The sequence below is a fragment of the Medicago truncatula genome, chromosome 2 (genome assembly GCF_003473485.1).
Source record: "Medicago truncatula cultivar Jemalong A17 chromosome 2, MtrunA17r5.0-ANR, whole genome shotgun sequence".
Classification (NCBI taxonomy): domain Eukaryota; kingdom Viridiplantae; phylum Streptophyta; class Magnoliopsida; order Fabales; family Fabaceae; genus Medicago; species Medicago truncatula.
In genome coordinates this window covers 19674899-19695293 of record NC_053043.1, presented here as the reverse complement: position 1 = coordinate 19695293, position 20395 = coordinate 19674899, and the positions used below count along the sequence as shown (strand labels likewise).

The 20395-nt window shown below is 33.7% G+C and overlaps 1 protein-coding gene and 1 pseudogene across 1 annotated transcript; both read left to right on the top strand.

Annotated features, from left to right (window-relative positions):
• The first annotated feature begins 5739 nt into the window (after positions 1-5739).
• Positions 5740-6546, top strand: LOC112419029 (uncharacterized; annotated as a pseudogene).
• A 4604-nt stretch (positions 6547-11150) lies between these two features.
• LOC11443294 (disease resistance protein RPV1) lies at positions 11151-15315 on the top strand. The gene is made up of 2 exons (XM_003595334.4): positions 11151-11698; positions 14265-15315. The coding sequence occupies exons 1-2, from the start codon at positions 11196-11198 to the stop codon at positions 15139-15141; spliced, it is 1380 nt and encodes a 459-aa protein (XP_003595382.1). The 5' UTR covers positions 11151-11195; the 3' UTR covers positions 15142-15315.
• Positions 15316-20395: the final 5080 nt, after the last annotated feature.

Genomic DNA, 20395 nt, shown 5'->3' with positions numbered 1-20395 from the left:
CAATACACACACATAATTGATCTAAATTACACAAATCAACAATATTATTCACTCATAATACTCATCATAACATAGTCACTCATAATTGATTTAAATTACACAAATTTGTCATTAAATACACAATCCACAAATGATTGAATTTCATTAAAAGTGCAACATAGTCAACGATTTTTTTCGAACATATTACACTCTTACTCGTCAATACATATTACACTTCAACGGGGCGGACATAAATATGTAGGATATTATTTTCAACCATCAACCTAAAAATGTAATCTACATCTACCAATTATCTTCATCATTATCCGCAAAGATTCACGCATGATACCTATACAAATACATGAGATGTTCTTTGATTTTCCACCAAGATTGACAAAATATCTGTTAAGTTGTGCCTTCAACTCATTCAACTTGTCGGTGGGGGTTAAAAAAACCTTAATGACTTGCTTAAAGAAGAAGTATCAGACATGAGCTTCAACTTCAACTTATGCATCTTCAGACATGTTTCACTTCATAAAAGTTTATGGAATAAAAATTATTAGAATAAAACCAAATGAAAAATAAAATAAATAGTTAAATAATTAGACACATATATTTTTATAAAATGCGAGCAATATTAATAACGAATAAAATATACTATGATTTGTCCATCACAAAAAAGTCATATATTTATATAATATATATAATGTTATGGACTGTCAACATATTCCTAAAAGACCAAGAGACCTCTAGAAAGGCTCTCAAAATCTACGGAAGGGCTCTTAAACCCTCCCAAAAGGCCTCAGCGCCCTTTAGAAGGGTCATCAAGCCCAGAGCGAGCCTAGTCGCCAGTAAACCGCCTTATCCGCTTCTTGAAGCTTCTAGAATGCGTCTAATATACCAAAATACCCTTGTTACTTGCAGCTTTAAGTAACCAAAACTCGGGCTCATAAAAGGCTATAAATACAACCTTTTGAAAACACTTTCAAGACATTCAATAATCAGTCTAAACTCTATAATATGATACTAAATCCTAGTATCCCTTATTGTGCTTTTTGCTTGTACAGTTGACGCCGTCTGTGGGAATCGGTAAAACTAACTCGGGCCACACCCTTTTCAACCTCCACTTCGCCCCCGTTATGGCCTTTTTTCTTTGTTGATGCCGTCGAGGAAAATGACAACCGCGGCCTTGTCGTCTGATCTCCCGAGCGTCGGTGGTCGAAGAGATTATGATATCAGGTCGTACCTTTCTAACTCTATTATTTTTCTGTCAAAATTGCTAAAGCGATAAAGATTACAATCAGTTTTTGTCCTTCTGTGCTTTTATTTACGAAAACAAATTTAGTTTTCGGCATGAATTCGGTTTCGTGCGATAAGCATATGGTTATGTCGGTTTCAATTTCACGTATCAATATAGAGTTTAAGATGGAGTCTATGTTTCAACTAGGAACCACTATTATGAATGGCTTTTAATATATCAATTGCAATTAGGATTGAATTTTATTTAAAGTTGTATTGGGAATTAAAGTGACATTTATTTTGAAACAAATTTTTTTAGTTAAAGTGACACTCATTTTAAAATGGAGGGAAAAATTTATTACATTAGAAATACTTCATCCGTCCCAAATTGTATGTCGCTTTGAAAAAAAATTTGTCCCAAATTGTATGTCGTTTTACAATACCAACGAAGCATTAATGTTATTTTTCCTATTATATCCTTAACTATTTTCTACTTTCTCTTCTTCCAAATCATTCATTTATCTTTCCTATATCATTTACTAAGGACAATTTTGTAAAACAATTCATAATATTCATTTCTCACACAAAATTAATTAATTTTTTAATACGTGTGAAATGGCCAAAACATCGTACAATCTGGGACAGAGGGAGTTGTAGATTAGCTTACTCCTTTTACAATGAAATTACAAGGTTTATTAATAGTTACATACTGTTTGCTACTATCTAAATTTAAAGTCCAAACATGTCTTCTCAAAGTTGAAATTGTCCTGTATACAGCAAACTGTCAGTTTTGCTACTATCTACTAATTGGTTTGCATAAATTTGTCATTGTTTGATTGATTTATTAAAACCCGTGGGGTAACAAATTGCATGTACAAACGCTTTCATATCAGTTTCGTCATTATGGATCTGAAGTTAAGTTTGTTCCACACAATTTCAGATACACAATTGATAAACTAAAACAACTTTTATATTGGTGTAAACGACCTCCTGGTTTATAGAGGATATTATCTATATCATCTAACAACTTTTGAGTGCTCAAAAGAGATGTCACTTTTAAAGTACAGGAACTCAGATTAATGCATGAAGCACCGTGTTATGATTTCAGAATTTGCAATTTGAAATTTGAACAGAGATATAACTAAAGGCAATTTGAACTTAAGATAAACAAACAATATGATAGAATAAAGGAGGAATTGGAATTATATGATAATGGCAGTGCCAATGGCATAAAGAAAGGTACAAAATATGAAAAGAATGCTTAACAACTAAGAGCGAGAAAGAGATCCACTTTTTACTCTAAAATTCCACACACTCTCATCATCAATCATTTTCCTATATGCTGTTATGAGAATGACAGTTAACACTGTAGCATTAAAAATATAGTGAGTAACACCCATGTGAAAGTTAACTTAAAATCAGGTTTCAGCAGAATCATGGCACGATGGCAAGGCAACGTGGCACGATGGAGGTTTTAATTTTTTAGGCAAGGCACTGGAAAAATCGTGGCACGATGGGGTCGCATCGTGGCACGATGGTGCGCTGGCGACGAATAACAGAAACACATTTTTAGGTGCAGATTTGTTCCAAATTTTAAGGGAAACTTTTACTATAAATATAGACCTTGTATCAGAGCAAACTTGGAGATAGAGGGGGCTGAAACAAGGGTTTAGAAAGGCAACAACAAAACTAGGGTTTGTATAGAGTTTGTCTCTTCGGAACAAACACAAGGGTTTGTTGGTTGATTCACCTTGGGAAACACTATTAGGATTGAGTCTCTTGGTTACGGAAGAGGCTGGGACTTTGGGTAGAATTAGGCGGGAGACTTATTCTTGTAACCCATTGATTTCTCTTTTGTAACGATACTCATCATATAGTGGATCGGAGGGCTGCTATCTCCCCCAGACTAGGTCAATTTGGACCGAACTGGGTCAACAAATTCTTTTGTGTTCTTCTCTTCTTTGTGTTTTTCTTGCCGTTGTTTTTTTTTTCTTCTACTTTTGGCTTGTATTTATAACTTCCATACACTTTGTTTTTGGTTGCTTGATTATCCCTTGCTCCACACATCAAGTTGTTATTGGTGTGATTTTCATCGAATTCACAACAATTGGCGCCCACCGTGGGGCTCGAGGGTCAAAGGATAATTAAGTACCATGGGTTCAAAGTGGGATATTGAGAAGTTTACCGGAGATAATGATTTTGGGTTATGGAAGGTAAAGATGGAAGCGGTGTTAATACAGCAAAAGTGTGAGAAAGCTTTGAAGGGTGAAGGTTCGTTACCGGTCACCATGTCACAAGCGGAGAAGACCGAGATGGTGGACAAGGCCAGGAGTGCCATTGTCTTGTGCCTCGGGGATAAAGTTTTGAGAGAAGTAGCAAAGGAAGCAACCGCGGCATCGATGTGGGCAAAGTTGGAATCTTTGTATATGACAAAGTCTTTGCCTCATCGGCAATTCCTAAAGCAATGACTCTACTCATTCAGGATGATAGAGTCAAAGGCCATCATGGAGCAACTTACGGAGTTCAACAAAATCCTTGATGACTTGGAGAATATTGAGGTGCAACTTGAGGATGAGGATAAAGCTATACTCTTGTTGTGTGCTCTACCGAAATCTTTTGAATCGTTCAAAGATACCATGCTCTATGGCAAGTAAGGCACTGTTACCTTGGAAGAAGTTCAAGCGGCTTTGAGAACCAAGGAGTTGACCAAGTCCAAGGACTTGACTCATGAACACGGTGAGGGCCTAAGTGTCTCAAGAGGGAATGGTGGAGGTAGAGGTAACCGGAGAAAGAGTGGAAACAAGTCAAGGTTTGAATGCTTTAACTGTCACAAGATGGGTCACTTCAAGAAGGATTGTCCAGAGATTAATGGTAACTCCACACAAATTGTCTCTGAGGGTTATGAGGATGCAGGTGCTCTGATGGTGTGGTGTTGTTTGGAGGATGAAGAAGGTGATGTGTCTCACCTTGGGATTGATGCCTAGTGGAGCAGTGGTCGTCTGGAGAGACGTTAAACACTCAACATCAGCCTGGAGAGGTGGTGGTAAGAATACTCATGATCTACCTGTTGAGGTGGAGTTTCAAGGTTGAAGACATAGTGGGATGCACGCATTTGCTAGCTGAGGTAGAGTACGCTCAGCGTGAGGTGGAGTTGAATACACCGGTAATGGTACGGCTATTAAGGACCTTGGGTGCTATGCGCTATGGTGACCAAGGGATTTCTTCATGAAGTTGAAGAATGTATAGCACGGCTTGCGAGATTACTCTAAAAGAATGCCAAGGGTGATTGGATGCAAGATGATCTTCAAGGAAGCAGGAGATGTTCTGCGTTGAAGATGTTATGGTGAATGCTTGTGGGACTACCTAAAACTCCTAGTGTAGTTGGACTGCAAGAACCTTCAAGAAGGCGGAAGACATTCCGAGGGCTGAAGGGGTTGAGGTGTATACTTGTGGATTACTCTAAAAGCCAAGGGTGATTGGGTATAAGTAGATCTTCAAGGAAAGCGGGAGATGTCTCGTATTGAAGAGGTTATGGTATAGTCTTGTAGAGCTACCTGAAACTCCTAGCGTAGTTGGACTACAAGCATCTTCGAGAAGGCGGAAGACATTCCGATGGCTGAAGAGGTTAGGGTGTAAACTTGTGGAGCTACTTGGAGTAGTGGGAAGCAAGGGAAAGAGCAGCAAGGAGGTTGATGATTGGCATTATCACTGATTTGAATTCAAGGTGGAGAATTGTGATAGTTAACTTAAAATCAGGTTTCTGCAGAATCGTGGCACGATGGCAAGGCAACGTGGCACGATGGAGGTTTCAGTTTTTTAGGCAAGGCACTGGAAAAATCGTGGCACGATGGGGTCGCATCGTGGCACGATGGTGCGCTGGCGACGAATAACAGAAACATATTTTTGGTTGCAGATTTGATCCAAATTTTAAGGGAAAATTTTACTATAAATATAGACCTTGTATCAGAGCAAACTTGGAGATAAAGGGGGCTGAAACAAGAGTTTAGAAAGGCAACAACAAAACTAGGGTTTGTGTAGAGTTTGTCTCTTCGGAACAAACACTAGGGTTTGTGGGTTGATTCACCTTGGGAAACACTATTAGGATTGAGTCTCTTGGTTACGGGAAGAGGCTGAGACTTTGGGTAGAATTAGGCGGGAGACTTATTCTTGTAACCCATTGATTTCTCTTTTGTAACGATACTCATCATATAGTGGATCGAAGGGCTGCTCTCTCCCCCAGACTAGGTCAATTTGGACCGAACTGGGTCAACAAATTCTTTTGTGTTCTTCTCTTCTTTGTGTTCTTCTTGCCGTTGTTTTTTTTTTTTTCTACTTTTGGCTTGTATTTATAACTTCCATACACTTTGTTTTTGGTTGCTTGATTATCCCTTGCTCCACACATCAAGTTGTTATTGGTGTGATTTTCATCGAATTCGCAACAACCCAAAAGTTCAGTCTCTATAGTATCATCAATTCATCAGATTAACAAACTACATTTAATCTAATTTTATTCTACTTTGTTTTGACGCGGATGAGTCGTCCAACCACCTCTTCATGGCTTGCCCTATGATGCTGCAGGTATGGTTTGCCTCCCATTTGGGTTTCCAACCTTCCCCTCAAACAGACTTAAATGCTTGGTTACTAAGTTGGTTGTCAGCAAAAGAACCTCTAGCTGTACAACTTGTGTGTGCCTTTGGAAAATCTGGTTTTTTAGGAATCAAACTATTTTCAATCAAGTTGTTTTTGAGCCTAGGATGGTTGCTGCAAGTGCTCGTGAATTTGTCTCGGAGTTTAATCTAGCAAATTCGACGCGTTCAGTTGACAGACTGCAGATCCCTGCACAATTTTGGATTGCTCCTCCTACTGATTTTTTGAAAGCCAACATAGATGCTGGGCGCGACAAGCATTGGAAGGTCACTTGGGGGCTGGTTATTCGCAATCATGAAAGCGAGGTGCTCTTTGCAGCGACTCAAAGTCCTGATATCATGGCTGATGCACTATTGGCAGAGACTCTTGGTCTAAGATGGGGTATCCAAACTGTCTTAGAATTACAACTTAGTAATGTTCTATTTGAATTGGATGCTTATGTTGTAGTTAAGTGTTTTAATGGGATGTCAACAATAGCTAGTATTATTCCCTTTATTAGTGACTGTCATGACTTGTTTGGTAGTATAGTTGGTAGTTCTGTTAGCTTTGTTAATCGCTCTTGTAATGTAGTTGGTTGCTCATGAGCTTGCTCAGACTGCAAAATCAATAGGATCACGTACTTGGGTGGGGAATGCCCCTCTTAAAGTCTGGTCTTTGTTCTCTCTTGGTTTGTTTCTTTAATGAAAGAGTGGATTGTCAAAAAAAAAAAAAATCCCACAAAATGTAACACTTAAGACTATCACATAATATTATCAACTCTATTTACATGTTAAAGATGTTAACGATAAAATAGTACATGTAATTTCAAGATGTTGCAAGCATTACTAGATGAATTACTATTGATCATTAATCAGTAATCAACAATTTAAAAATGAATCAAATATTAAGATCAAAATTATTTTTTCAAAAAAGTAATTTTTTGACTGCACCATAGAAGATCCCTTGATATAATTCTCAGTGAACTTTCTGTTAGGCATTCTCATCTTGTGCCACGTCTAGGCTCCATGATGTAAGGATTCTGTGCCAAGTGTCCTTTTCCCTCTTGAGGTGTAGATATTTCAATTGTACCAATGTCCCCACTTACTTCAGTGTATAACACACCGCGTAAGCAGAGCGACATCCTCCAGCTCCTTTGACTTGAAAAGAACACGAAGATGCAGAGAATGATCTATTTTTTAATTATATTATGGGTTTGCTAATTTTATTATGTAGCATATACTACTATTTTGAGTTTTGGTTTTTGTGGAACCTGCTGACACATTTTATTCAGCTCATAATCATTTAATAGACTCATGGCTATGTAAAAACAAAGTTAGGTTCCGTGCATAATTATGGCTTGATTGGCTGCCTCATGCAACTTAGCATGAATTTCTATTTGATCAGCCATAAAACAAACTGACGGGCATTTTAACATGATCCATCATCCACCTCTAAGACAACACCTTTACTATAATTTTAATTTATCTATGATCTTGCTAAAATTATAGATTTTAATTGGTTGTCTGTTAAATGACTAACATAATTCAAAATTGCAGGGAGCTTTTAAGAAGAGAAAAACAGAGCTTTTAGAAATATCTACATCTCAAGATCAAGAGGAAGAAGGATTGTCTTCTGAAAGCCATCATAATATGTCAGATGACTTGACTATTTAGAAGGAAGTAGCTCCCAAAGATAAAAAAGGAAAATTATACGGTTTAGGTTCTATAGGAACAAATGTTTCGAAGTATACTATTGGTACATGCTCAAATACCTTTAAGGAAAAAAAACATGGAACAAGAGCTCATAAAATGGAAAGAAAAGTCAAAAGAGCAAGAACGTATAAACCAAGAGCAAAAACAAAAATTGGAGCAGCAACAAAAAAGAATTGAGTCAAATGAAAGCATGCTTGCAACTTTATTTGAAAAGTTGAATATGCCATTGCCTCCAAACTTTGCTTATGCGACACCTATGCAAGATCAACCAAATGATGTTGGTGAAGTCTCTAATATAAACAATGATGATAATTTTGGAGTTGATTGATAAGTTTGGCCCAACTGATTTTCTGTTGTTCTACTGTTTTGTGGTTGCTGCTGCCAGTTTCTTTTCTTTTTTGATGAATTATGTGTTTGACTGCCGTTGTCTTGTATTTGGCTTTGTCATGGGAGTTCCTTTTGGTTGGAGTTATGTTTCCAAACGTGTTTACCTTGTTTTTTTTGGCTATTTACTTTTTGAGGACAGTTGTTGTCCCCCTATCCCTGCTAGTGCACTTAATTGTGTTACTTTTATTGTTGAGTACCGACTAATGAATAATTTAGTCATGTTATTTTTTGATATATTGTGTTAGAACATTGAGCACTTATATGAATCTAGTTTAAAGCAATTTAAATCCGTCCGAAAATCGTTGAAAAATTTATCTTAAATCCGTCTGAAAACTGTAGTAAATTTTAACTCAATTCCGTCTGAAATTCGTAGGAAATTAAATTAAATTCCGTCCTAAATTCGTTTGAAGTTTAGTCCAATATCCCACAACGCCCTATCTGTCCGAATTCCGTCCGAAAACACATTTCCTTCCGAATTCCGTGGGAATTTTTCGCAAATTTCGTCCCAAAATCGTCCGTTATTTTGTGCGAAAATGAACTTTTTTTTAGTAGTGAAGGTGTCAGCACATCATTAGAATCGTTAGAGCAGCTTGATCAAACCTCATTGATTTGTTGCTTGATTTGGTTAATGTCCTATGAAGGAATGATTTTGAATCCTTTCCTTGATGAGGAATTGTCCGTTCTTTTCCAAAGAGACACAGTTGTAGCTTCGTACAATTGCACATGAGATGTTGGAGATGAAGGTGAGAAAAACACAAGAAGGGGGGGTTGAATTGTGTTTTCTTTTTCTCTTAAAAAAAACTTCTTCTGGTATCAGTTCAGAAGCTGTTAGAGAGTGCTTCTGATGTGATGTTCAAAATCTGATATGCAGCGGAATAAAAACAGAGTAAAGAGAAAAGAAAGAGAGACACAAGCAGTTATACTGGTTCCTTCCACAAACCGGAAGTAGTCCAGTCCCCCTTGCACTTCCAAGGAGATTTCCACTAAGAAATAATCACACAGATTACAACTGCTCAATACTATCTAGTATGAGACTTCCCAAATGCTCAAGCACGCAGGCAAGAGACTTCCTATGCTCAAGCACTAAAGCAAGAGACTTCTATTCAAACAGAATTACACAGAAAGTTGTTTGAGTTTGAACACTTGATATACAATCAGTGGTGTTCACAATACAATGCAATGAAAGACTCTAGACTTAAGAATTTCTAAGATATATCAAATCAGTACAGAAATTCACAGTGCTTTTGAGAATCAAATTTGGCAGAGTTTGGGCGTTTTTAACTTGTGTTGATGTCTCTTAAAATCTTCAAGTCTTCACTCCTTTATATAGAGGTGAGTAGAGAGACGTTGAGATTTTTAGCACGTCTAAAGAGTCGTTGAGTTCCTTTGATCATCCACCAGTAATCTTTTGCATGATTTGGGTGTAGTCCTATGAAGGATCAAGTTCAAATTCATTCCTATCTTAAAGGAACATTTCTGCAGGCAGAGCTGTTGTCTTGTCTTGTAGAGTAGACACAAACAGAGTAGTGGAGGTAGTGGTTGTACACTTGTACTTTGTCAACTCTTCAATGAAGGACAAGCACCCAGTGCTTTTCAAATGAACGTTGGCACCTCCCTTTTTAGTCCTTCGTTTTCTTAGACGGGATTAAAACGAAAAACAGCTCCTTTGAAACTTCAGTTTAAATATACTGATCAACTATAGCTTCTGGTGATGATATAGCTTCTGATGAAATCTTGCTTCTGATGGACTTCTGCTTCTGATGACGTCATTACTTCAGAGGCACTTGTTACTTCAAAAGCACTTCATAGCTTCAGACGCAGTTTTCTTCAGATGCTTTAGATTCCTTTGCTCTCTATTGTTCTTCCAAGACCTATTGAAATTGATTAACTTTGCCTATGGTCCTGTACACTTGAACAATTATTAGCAATAACCAATTGACAATTTTTAATACCTTGTTATCATCAAAACTCATTAAGGTTTATTGTGAAACACATTTTGTTCCAACAGGAGATAAGGTTGTATAGTTGTCCTTCACTAATAATGACATCCATTGACTCTCTGAAAGTTCAAAGCATCCATAGCTAGAATTTGCAGAGACTTCTGCACTATTGGTCCACAGCTATCCAAAGTCTGGCTTCTAGAATCTGAGTATTCAGCTTCTTCCTTGCCTCTAGAGTCTGACTTCTTTAGATTCTGGCTTGAGACTTAGCTTCTCTTGAAAAATCCTTGTACTTCATTTGTTCTTCAAGAACCAATACTTGATAAAGACATTTTAGAATTTTTGTCTATGATTCTGCATACTTAAACAAATATTAACATATCCAATTGATAATTTAATATATTGTTATCATCAAAACTCAAGAGGCATGTTAAAATTTGTTTTGTTCCAACACAAGCAATTTTGACCTTAAGTCACTTTAGATCGTTCTAAGTGCTTCTAGAAGTCTGTTGAGACGGCGCTCTTAGACGGGCGCGTCTAGGGCCTCAGGAGCACATCTGAAAGTAGTATGTGTCCTTTTGAAAGCCATTTGTGCCCTTCAACGTGTATTGACGGTCCAATAATGAAAGTAGTATTGGGTTATAAAAAATTACTCTTTAGATTGATAATGAAGTCACTTTCACTTGATTATGTTCGAATATAAAATCAATTCAATTAATTTTGACCACCATAAACCAAACACATGCTTATTGACAGATTAGTGTCCTAAATTGTGATAATCTTCCAATTGTGGACACTAATTTTGTCTTAAATATATGAAAGAACAGATTAATTAGTATCTTAAATTAAAAATGTAAAATAGATTTTTATTGAATAAAAACAAATACAAAATCTTTCAAATTGTGGGTAGAACATTTGAAAAAAAGGAAAAGAAAAAGAATAACTGAATTAAAACGCCGTGTTCCACTTTCCATCTTTAAGGCTTTGTAGTCTAAGTAGCGTTGATCATTGAATAAAAAAACAAAAATGATCAAGTAGCAGTGTAAGTAGCGTTGATTATTGAATAAACAAACAAAAATGATCAAGTATCAGTGTAATTAAGTAGCGTTGATTATTGAAGAAAAAAACAAAAATGATGAAATAGCAGTGTAATTGCGGAGAATAAAAGAGGATCAACTGGTTAACAATAAAAAAACTTGTAGCTGACTTTTTCTAAGAAAAGATGAAAAAAAAAACAAAAATGCCTATATATATATATATATGTATGTATGTATGCATCCCGCATTTTATATCTAAGAACCAGAAAACACAAATGGCTACGGTTATGGCAACTTCTTCCTCTCGCCCTGTTGCTGCTACAGTGCCTCATAAAAAATATGATGTATTTATCAACTTTCGAGGCCATGATACTCGTGTTGGGTTCACCAGCCATCTTGAATCTGCTTTGTGTCGAAACTATTTCTTGACCTACACAGACTACCGCATCAAAAGTGGAAAAAAAATCTGGGACGAACTTGTGAAAGCAATGAATGAATCAACTCTTTTTCTAGTGGTGTTCTCAGAGAACTACGCGGATTCCAGTTGGTGTTTGGATGAACTTGTTGAAATAATGAAGTGTAGAAGAAAAAGTAGACAAGTTGTTGTTCTTCCTGTGTTCTACCGTATTGAACCTTCATATGTTCGGAAGCAGACTGGGAGTTATGGCGCTGCGTTGGCAAGACACAGCCAAGGCCACCGTGACAGTCATATACAACTTTGGAAGGATGCTCTTCGTGAAGCTGGTAATTTATCTGGTTTTCATGTTACCGAAAAAAGGTATTTATTCACTGTGTTTTTTTTCTTCTTTTAAAAATAGAAAAATGTTAACAAGTGCTCGAGTTGATAGAACCCCAAATTTCAAAGTCCACTTAAAAAAGCCCTCGCTAAACCCACTAAATTAAAGCTCCTTAATTGAACATAATTATTTAGGGTCAAATCCACTATAAAATCAACTTATTTGTGGGCCTAAAAAAGCCCCATATTAATTATTAAAAAAAAAAATAGTTTTTTGGGTAAAAAAAAAGTGTTTTTTTGGGTAAAAAAAAAGCTTTTTTCTTCGGTAAAAAAAGTTTTTTTTCCAAAAAAATACTTTAAAAAAATATGTTTATAGAAATTTTGGGGCTTAGGGCCTTTTGATTTTTTTATTTGTAGGCTTGCATGAATGTGGACATTTTAATCTTGTGAATTTTCAAACACCCTTTCTATGTGGGCTCGGGCCAAAACTTCAAGGCCCCATGATATTGACATCTCTACCTCCGGGACACTCTTTAAGGGTCATAAGTGTTAAGTATTTATAAAAATGGGTGTAATCAATGCATTGGAAATCGAAATATTTGACTTTTAAAATAATAATTACTTAATTTAAAATATTTAAAGAGTACTTCGAAAGTACTCGTTAATAAAAATACCATAATTAATTAATTAATAAGAAAATGGTACTCTAGAGTTTACTATGTATAGAAGAAACCAAATCTTTTTGAACATATTAATCCATAAATTTCACTATTAATTAATATATCTTTTTGGTTTAAAAAATAATAGTTCTTAGACCATCCACAACAGAGCACCTTAAACTGGGTGCGTAAATCACTCATTTTACCATAATATTTAATAAGCACCGATTTTCTCCAACCCAACATCTCAAAAGAAATTATTAAATAAGTTATACAAATAATTTTATATCATTATTTTATTAAGATTTATTAAATGGGACTCATGAAAAATGAAGAGAGGGAGAGTGCTTCCATAGCCACCATTCTCCATAGTCACCCATATATTATACTCCACAATGGGGGTGCCTATTTAATATGGTACTAAATAGATGAAGCATCCATCATTGTGGATGGTCTTATTCAGGACTAAATTTTCATAAAATTTTAAAATATTAGTTTAATTCAACATACACAAATATAAGCTACTAATTTACACCCATCTAAAAGTACTAAGTGTAAATTAGTAAGCAGCACCTACCTCATTAAGGTGGTAATTAGTAACCTACACGGCCACTTGATTATTTACACTATTTTTATAAGTTTTATGTAATTGTTTACATTCACCTCACAAGTTTACACCCACTTTTATAATTTTAAATATTTTTCCTTAAAAGTCTGTCCCACCATTTTACTAAAGAAAACAGGGAAGATAGTGCAAACATTTGTTTTCTTAGCAACGGAAAAACATTAATGAAATTTACAAACTTACCATTTGCATATAACATATTTTAGATGAATTAAATTTTGCTTTTGATAAAAAGCAAGTGGGTGTAACTTGTTAATTTACACCTTAATTTTTTTAGGTGGGTGTAAATTAGCAACTATATATATATATATTAATCACCCCTTTTATCCTATTTTTAAGTCAACTCATACTTAACATTTGTATTTTTTTAATGAAATTATGTAGAATATTATAAAAATCTCTCAATTTTTATTTTTTTTAAAAATTATGAATTTTTAACCGTAAAAAATATAAAAATTCATACTAAAGTAAAAAATTTATTCAAAAATATGAATGAATAAAAAATATAATAGGATTCTTATCTGATTTTATCGACATAAAAAAAACCCATACGATCATAATAAACAAAAAAAAAGTAGCAATATATTAACTAACTAACTAAGTTTCGTTAAAAAAACTAATTAACGTAGTTAAGACTTAAGAATAAGAGACTAACAAGTTAAAGAGACTATATAGAATCAACTAAAGTAAAATAATCATTTGTAAATACATTTTATGGCCATCTCTTTTACATTTTTAATCATTAATGTTGATATTTTTATAATAAGAATTCATATTTGGGTTATAATTTTGTTTTGATTAAAAAATGTTAGTTCAGGAAGATTGGAGGATCAACTTCTGCTTCCGTACATGTCTATTTCAAACATGCATACTTAAAATTTTCTAATATTTTAATTTTACGAATCAGATGAAGCCACTTCGGTTGATCTGGTGATATTGGTTTGAGACTTTGAAGTATACTCATTTTCAAGGTCTCAAGTTTTAGTTTCTGCAATGTTAAAAATAAAAAAAAATAAAAAAATTAGAGTTTGCCTTTGGTTGGTAATTACATGATAGGGTTAATAGGTCTTTACCCCCTGTAATATAGGTCATTTTCGGTTTTTCCCTGTAAAATATTTTTATTTTGATTCACCCCCTAATAGGCCAAACAAAAACGAAAATTTCTTGAAAAAAAAAATAAAATTGGTTTTTGTTTTGCCTATTAAGGGGTAAATCAAAATAAAAATTTTACAGGGGTAAAAACAAAAAATAACTTATATTACAGGGGATAAAGACCTATTAACCTTACATGATATATATGTATTAATTATTTTGCATCTGCTAGGAGCGAATCAGCCTGGATTGAAGACATTAACAAAGCTGTATTAAAAACGTTAAGATACAAGTACAAAAATGAACTTACATTTAATTTCAAAACCGATGAAAATTATAGTAAAATTCAATCTTCAATAAACTTTGATTCTAGCAAAGTTCAAATCATTGGAATTTGGGGTGCAAAAGGCATAGGTAAGACAGCCATTGTTGCTGCTATGTTTCAAAATTTCTCTTGCAAATATCAAGGTACCTGCTTCTTAGAAAAGGTGGCAGAAGAATCAAAAAGGAATGGAATCAATTTCACTTATAAAAAACTTGTTTCCACATTACTCGGGGAAGATGTTAATATCGACACGCCTATAGTAATGTCATCCATGGTCATTAGAAGACTCAAAGGAATGAAAGCTTTCATTGTACTAGATGATGTTCGTAGTCCAGAAACTCTGAAAACTTTGATTAGAGAGAGAGGTGGTTGGCTAGGAGCTGGTAGCATAGTCATTGTGACTACTAGGGATGAGGATGTGCTGAAAAGTGGAGGAATTAGCAACACTCATAAAGTCCGAAATTCCCTCCGGATTTCCTACTTGAATAAGTTTACCATTTCCTTACCTAAGCAGGGATTTTTGGAGCTTTCAAGAAAAGCAATTCATTATGTCAATTGCAACCCTATAGCTTTGAAAGTTTTGAGATCATTTCATCGACTTTACACAAGTGAAATCGACTGGAAATGTGCACTAGCAAAACTAAAGGAAATCTCCAATGCCAAAATAATGAGATGGACTTATAAATTTCAGATTTGGGGAACAGGACAAGTTTGGGCACTCTTTCAGGCTTACAGATCAATGAAGGTCATGTTTGGACATTCTGTGAGGCTTATAGAGAAATGAAGAAGCAAGTAATCCTTGGCTGTGAGGCTTACGTGCATTCATTGCCATGTTGCTTTCTAGTCTTTTAAATGGTCTTGTAGCATTTTACTTTATCCTTTGGGTTTTTTGAATTTTATAAATAATGTATAATATTAACTAAGATTGTCAAAATTAAGATTTTGCTTCAGGTCGAAAGAGAACAACAAAATTAAAAATCGTAAAACCGTAATCAAAATCGATGGATTTTACCAAAAAAAATAATAATGCTAAATATATGTTATAAATTGTATATAGTCATAAATAACTCTGTTTAAAGTCCACAGAATACTTATACATAAATGACTAACAAAATGGATAAAATTCTTCAAAACCCTTTAAAATCCTGCGATTTTGTATGATAAAATCGCAATCAAAATCGATGGATTTTACCTATTTTGGATTCTGCTATGGATTTGAGTCGTTTAAGATGAAGAAAGTCGCAAAATCCTAGATTTTATAGGATTTAATTCGAGATTTTGACAACAATTATATTAACAATTTACTTTTTGAAATTTGAAGAATATCTTACTCCCGCGGTTCATTTTTAAATGTCATTTGACTACAAATTTAACGTTCTTATTTATCATAGAAAAACCACGCCTCAAAATTATCCCAAATAAGAACATAAATAATATCAAAATAGTTTATTTTTTCTTTTTCAATTATACTCTATAACAAATTTCGTTATAAGAATACCATATTTTTGGTGACTTTCAAAAAGATAAGAATTTATATTATTTGACATTATATTTGCTACATTGTTGGTGTCATTGAAACAGACATGTTTAATTTTTTTGAATAAGAAAAATATATGTATAATGTATTACAATATAAAGGTTCAAAATATATATAAGTATAATTTTTTTAGGCATCTATACTTGTAATTTTAATTAAAATTAAAATTTTATAAAAATAATCATACGCATTATGCAACGCTAAAAAAAATTATACGCATTAGCGTAGCAAAAAAACAGACAGACGGACATAAAGTACATCTCTAAATGCTAATATGTGAATATATTTGCGAGGTTTAAGATAGAAAATAAAAATATTTGGTATCATTAAAAGACAGCGTGAGTAAAAATAATTGTGAGGTTGTGATGATTAAACGATATTGAAATTAAATATATGAGTGATAAAAAGATAATAAAATTCCCTTGAAAAAAAGATAATAAAATTAAATGGAACCTCCTTAAAATATTAAATGGAACAGTTCAAAAAAATAAAATGGAAGAAAAAAAACATATTGAAATATAATATTAAAAAAATAAAAGAAAAGGTTCCCAACATGAGTTTAAGAGAGGTGCTTGTAAAATAAATTGTCGACAAGTAGTTTTTTGAGATAGCATTCCACAACTTTTGGCCAAAGCTCATTACATTCAATTTTATGCATTAAAAAAAATACTTTTTTTTTTTTGAGCAAAAAAAAAAAAAAAAAAAAAAAATACTTTTTTTAGTAAGTACTTATTTTGAGTTGTTTAATTTTGGCTCTAGTATCAAACATTTTGACCTAACTTGTAACACCCCGTTTTTCCAATATACAAATTTCTTAAACAATTATCAGAGTAAAAACCATAAACGGGATATCACATAGAAACGTAATCCAAAACAGTTAAATAATGATTTAACCTTCACAAATTATCTTTAACATAGCAGCGGAAAATCATAATCATAATTCGTAAAACGATTTTGGCACGCAGGCCCAACAGGTATCTCAAAAGAGTTTATCAAAACATAAGCAGTTCACGTAAAAGAATGAAGCATGTTATAGCATATAACCCCATCCCGTTACGTATCAGAGCGACCTAGACGACACAGTGAAGGCGAAGCCAACTCACGAAGCAACTGCACACTAAGCACGATCACCTGCAAGTTACCCATACGAAGGGCAACATTTCCAAGCAGAAGGGGTGAGATTTCATAATAAAATAACATTAATCAATGTAATTGCGAATCATAAATTAACATCATAATCATTCCATTATTAACTTTGCATAAATGCTAAACAGTTATCACGTAATCATATATTCATTCATTATCAACAAGGCATCTTAATCATGACAATGTGACAATGCTCCTAGACTCCTTATATGCATGTGGTACCAATCGTCATCATAAGTATTAATATACTTTAATCGTGCGGAGGACAAAGCTCCTATAAAACGTGCGGAGGACAAAGCTCCTAATTTTCGTGGTGAGGACTAAGCTCAATGATATGCTATGCATGGACACATATGAACAAAACATCATAATCATCGTAATCATGTGCATTCAATAACTTGATGCAAAACGTCATCATTTTCATTATATTCATATATAAACATTGCATACTCAGTTAAATAACAGCAGCAGCATAGTCAAGTCGCATAACAGCAAGGAGATATCAATATATCAACAGCAATTTACTAGAATCATAATCATTTCAATTATATCTTACATATCGCATAATACCTTAATCATGCTCAAATAATATCAACATAACTCAATAGCTTTACAGACTGCATTGAACGTTATCATAAGGTTTCATTACCAATTAGGGGTTCACTCTTGATCAAAAGGTGCGACACGGATCGCAAAAACACATAAACAAGTTCATCCTGGTTGTACTCGCGAGGCGAGAGTACTTACTCGCCATGGCGAGTACCACTCAACTCCCAAACTAAGCTTGTTATGGGTTCCCTCTGATCCTAAATTCGTTCCTAAACAATACTAGGTAGGTTCAGGCACTCATAGGCATCCAAGGTCCAACTCAAAAGGTCGAAACACAAAATATGACATGCACTCTGCCTAAGCTCGCGAGGCGAGGAGGGGTTGCTCGCCATGGCGAGTTGAACCAAACAACTCGCGAGGCGAAAAGGAAGGGCTCGCGTGGCGAGCGATGAAGATCATCACTCGCGAGGCGAGAATCATCACTCGCCGTGGCGAGCGATGAACAGAAGCACGGGCAGACTAGGGTTTTTCTCAAAAATCCATCACACAACATGGTTCAAAGCCTAATTTTGATTCAATAATCCATCCTAAACATGTTCTAAGGTTAAAGGACGGTTTCTACATCAATCTAAACAAGTTTTACCGTTTGATCATCAATTTTTAGGGTTTTGACCTAATTCCAAAACTTCTCTAAATCAATCCTAACTTTGTCAACTAATCATCAGAATTACAACAATCAATGCTATTGAATTATTAGTCTCACCCTTACCTTGTATGAAGAAAATCGCAGCACTCTACCTTGGTTCCTCTAGACTTGGCTTTTCTCCCTTTTTCCAAAAGTTTTCACGTACAAAGAGTTTCTAAAATATTAGGTCTTCTCCTATTTATATCTTTTTCTAATTACTTATCTTATCTCACTTTCATCCCCAAAACTATCTAAAATATCTAAACAGCCCTCAACTAAATATTTTTCAAATCTTTATTTTATTTAACAATTAAATAATTCTCATATCCTTATCAAATCCTCCAAAACTCATAACTTAACACGTCATCAATCAAATCATCAAAATCACCACAAATCATCAAAACATATCAAAATCATGCATATACTATATAATTATAACATAATGGCCTAAACTCGATTAAATAACGATTAAACGAAAGTGGGCGTTACATAACTTCTCCTTAAAAATGTAGAGAAGTTGAAAAAAAGTCGGATCAAACGGTGTCTTAATCTCCCACAACTGCAGTTTAGAAACAACTCAATTTAAGATTATTTTTATTCTTATAAAATAAAAAAAAAATAATATAATATAAAATAAAATATAGACTATAGAATAATATATATATATATATATATATAATGAGGTGAGGTTAATGAATAATTGAATCACCAAATTACCCCTCTTGAAGGCAAAAATGGTAATTCATAGGACATTAATTTTTATATTAGTAATAAAATAATAAAATAATAGATAGGCAAAAAAACTGGTGAGTTGTCAACAAACAAATTTCACCAATTAGATAATTACTAAAATACCCCTAAGGAGGGCAAAATGGGTAATTTCAGAGGATTAATTTGTCTTGTATAAATAGTTACAAACCCGTGTTTCGCACGGGTTGAATAACGTATTTTTTAAAATTTTGTTTTGAAGGAGAAATCTTATAAATTACGGAAAATTGTTGTCCTTTATAAATGTGAAAATCAAAGCTGCATAAACCAAAATTTTGCAACACAGAGCCTAAAACAATACATAAAAAATAACATAACAACTATTATAATAGCTTATTCCTTAAAGTTAACCCAAACGTAAAATTTTGCCCAAAATTTAACCTAACTTCTTTTCTTAATTTTACTGTATTAACCCTATTTAATTTAATCAAAATGTTAACGTTAATTGTTAGGGAAATCAAAATAAACAAATCGCTTCTAATTTTTCTCCTTAATTTTACTAAACAAATTATATTAACCCTAGATTTAATTTATGCAAAATGTCATCTCTTATTTATAAACGTTAACCCCTGACGCAATATTAACCCTAGATTTAACCTAATTTTTTCATGTGACTTTACTATATTAACCTTAGATTTATTTTATGCAAAATGTCATTTCTTATCTCTTATTTTTAAATGTTAACCCGTGATGCAATATTAACCATAGATTTAACCTAATTTTTTCGTGTGACTTTACTATATTAACCTTAGATTTAATTTAAGCAAAATGTCATCTCTTATTTCTAAATGTTAACCCGTAATGCAATATTAACCCTAGATTTAACCTATTTTTTCGCGTGACTTTACTATATTAACCCTAAATTTAATTTATGCAAAATGTCATCTCTAATTTTAACCTAATTTTTACCTCCACACTTTTGCATTTAATGTTTATCTAAAGTAAAAGAAAAGTATGTTCCCAATTATATGCTGTTTTTTTGGAATGGAATAACCGTTAACCCGTCTCGCTATACTTAACTTAATCTCTTACTTATAAATGTTAACCCGTCTTGCTATACTTAACCTATTTTATTTTATTTTTTAAAGTTAACCCGGACGCAAAATTTTGCCCTAGAATTAACCTAACTTCTTTGCTTAATTTTACTGTATTAACCCTATTTAATCAACCCTGTTTAATTTGATCAAAATGTTAACGTTAATTGTTAGGGAAATCAAAATAAATAAATCGCTCCTAATTTTTATCTTTAATTTTACTAAACAAATTATATTAACCCTAGATTTAATTTATGCAAAATGACATCTCTTATTTCTAAATGTTAGCCCGTGACGCAATATTAGACCTAGATTTAAC

Excerpts from the sequence above, each read along its gene's own strand:
- LOC11443294 (XM_003595334.4), top strand. The coding sequence starts at position 11,196 with ATGGCTACGGTTATGGCAACTTCTTCCTCTCGCCCTGTTGCTGCTACA. Across the intron at positions 11,699-14,264 it reads TTTCATGTTACCGAAAAAAG|GAGCGAATCAGCCTGGATTG; the intron begins GTATTTATTCAC and ends TGCATCTGCTAG.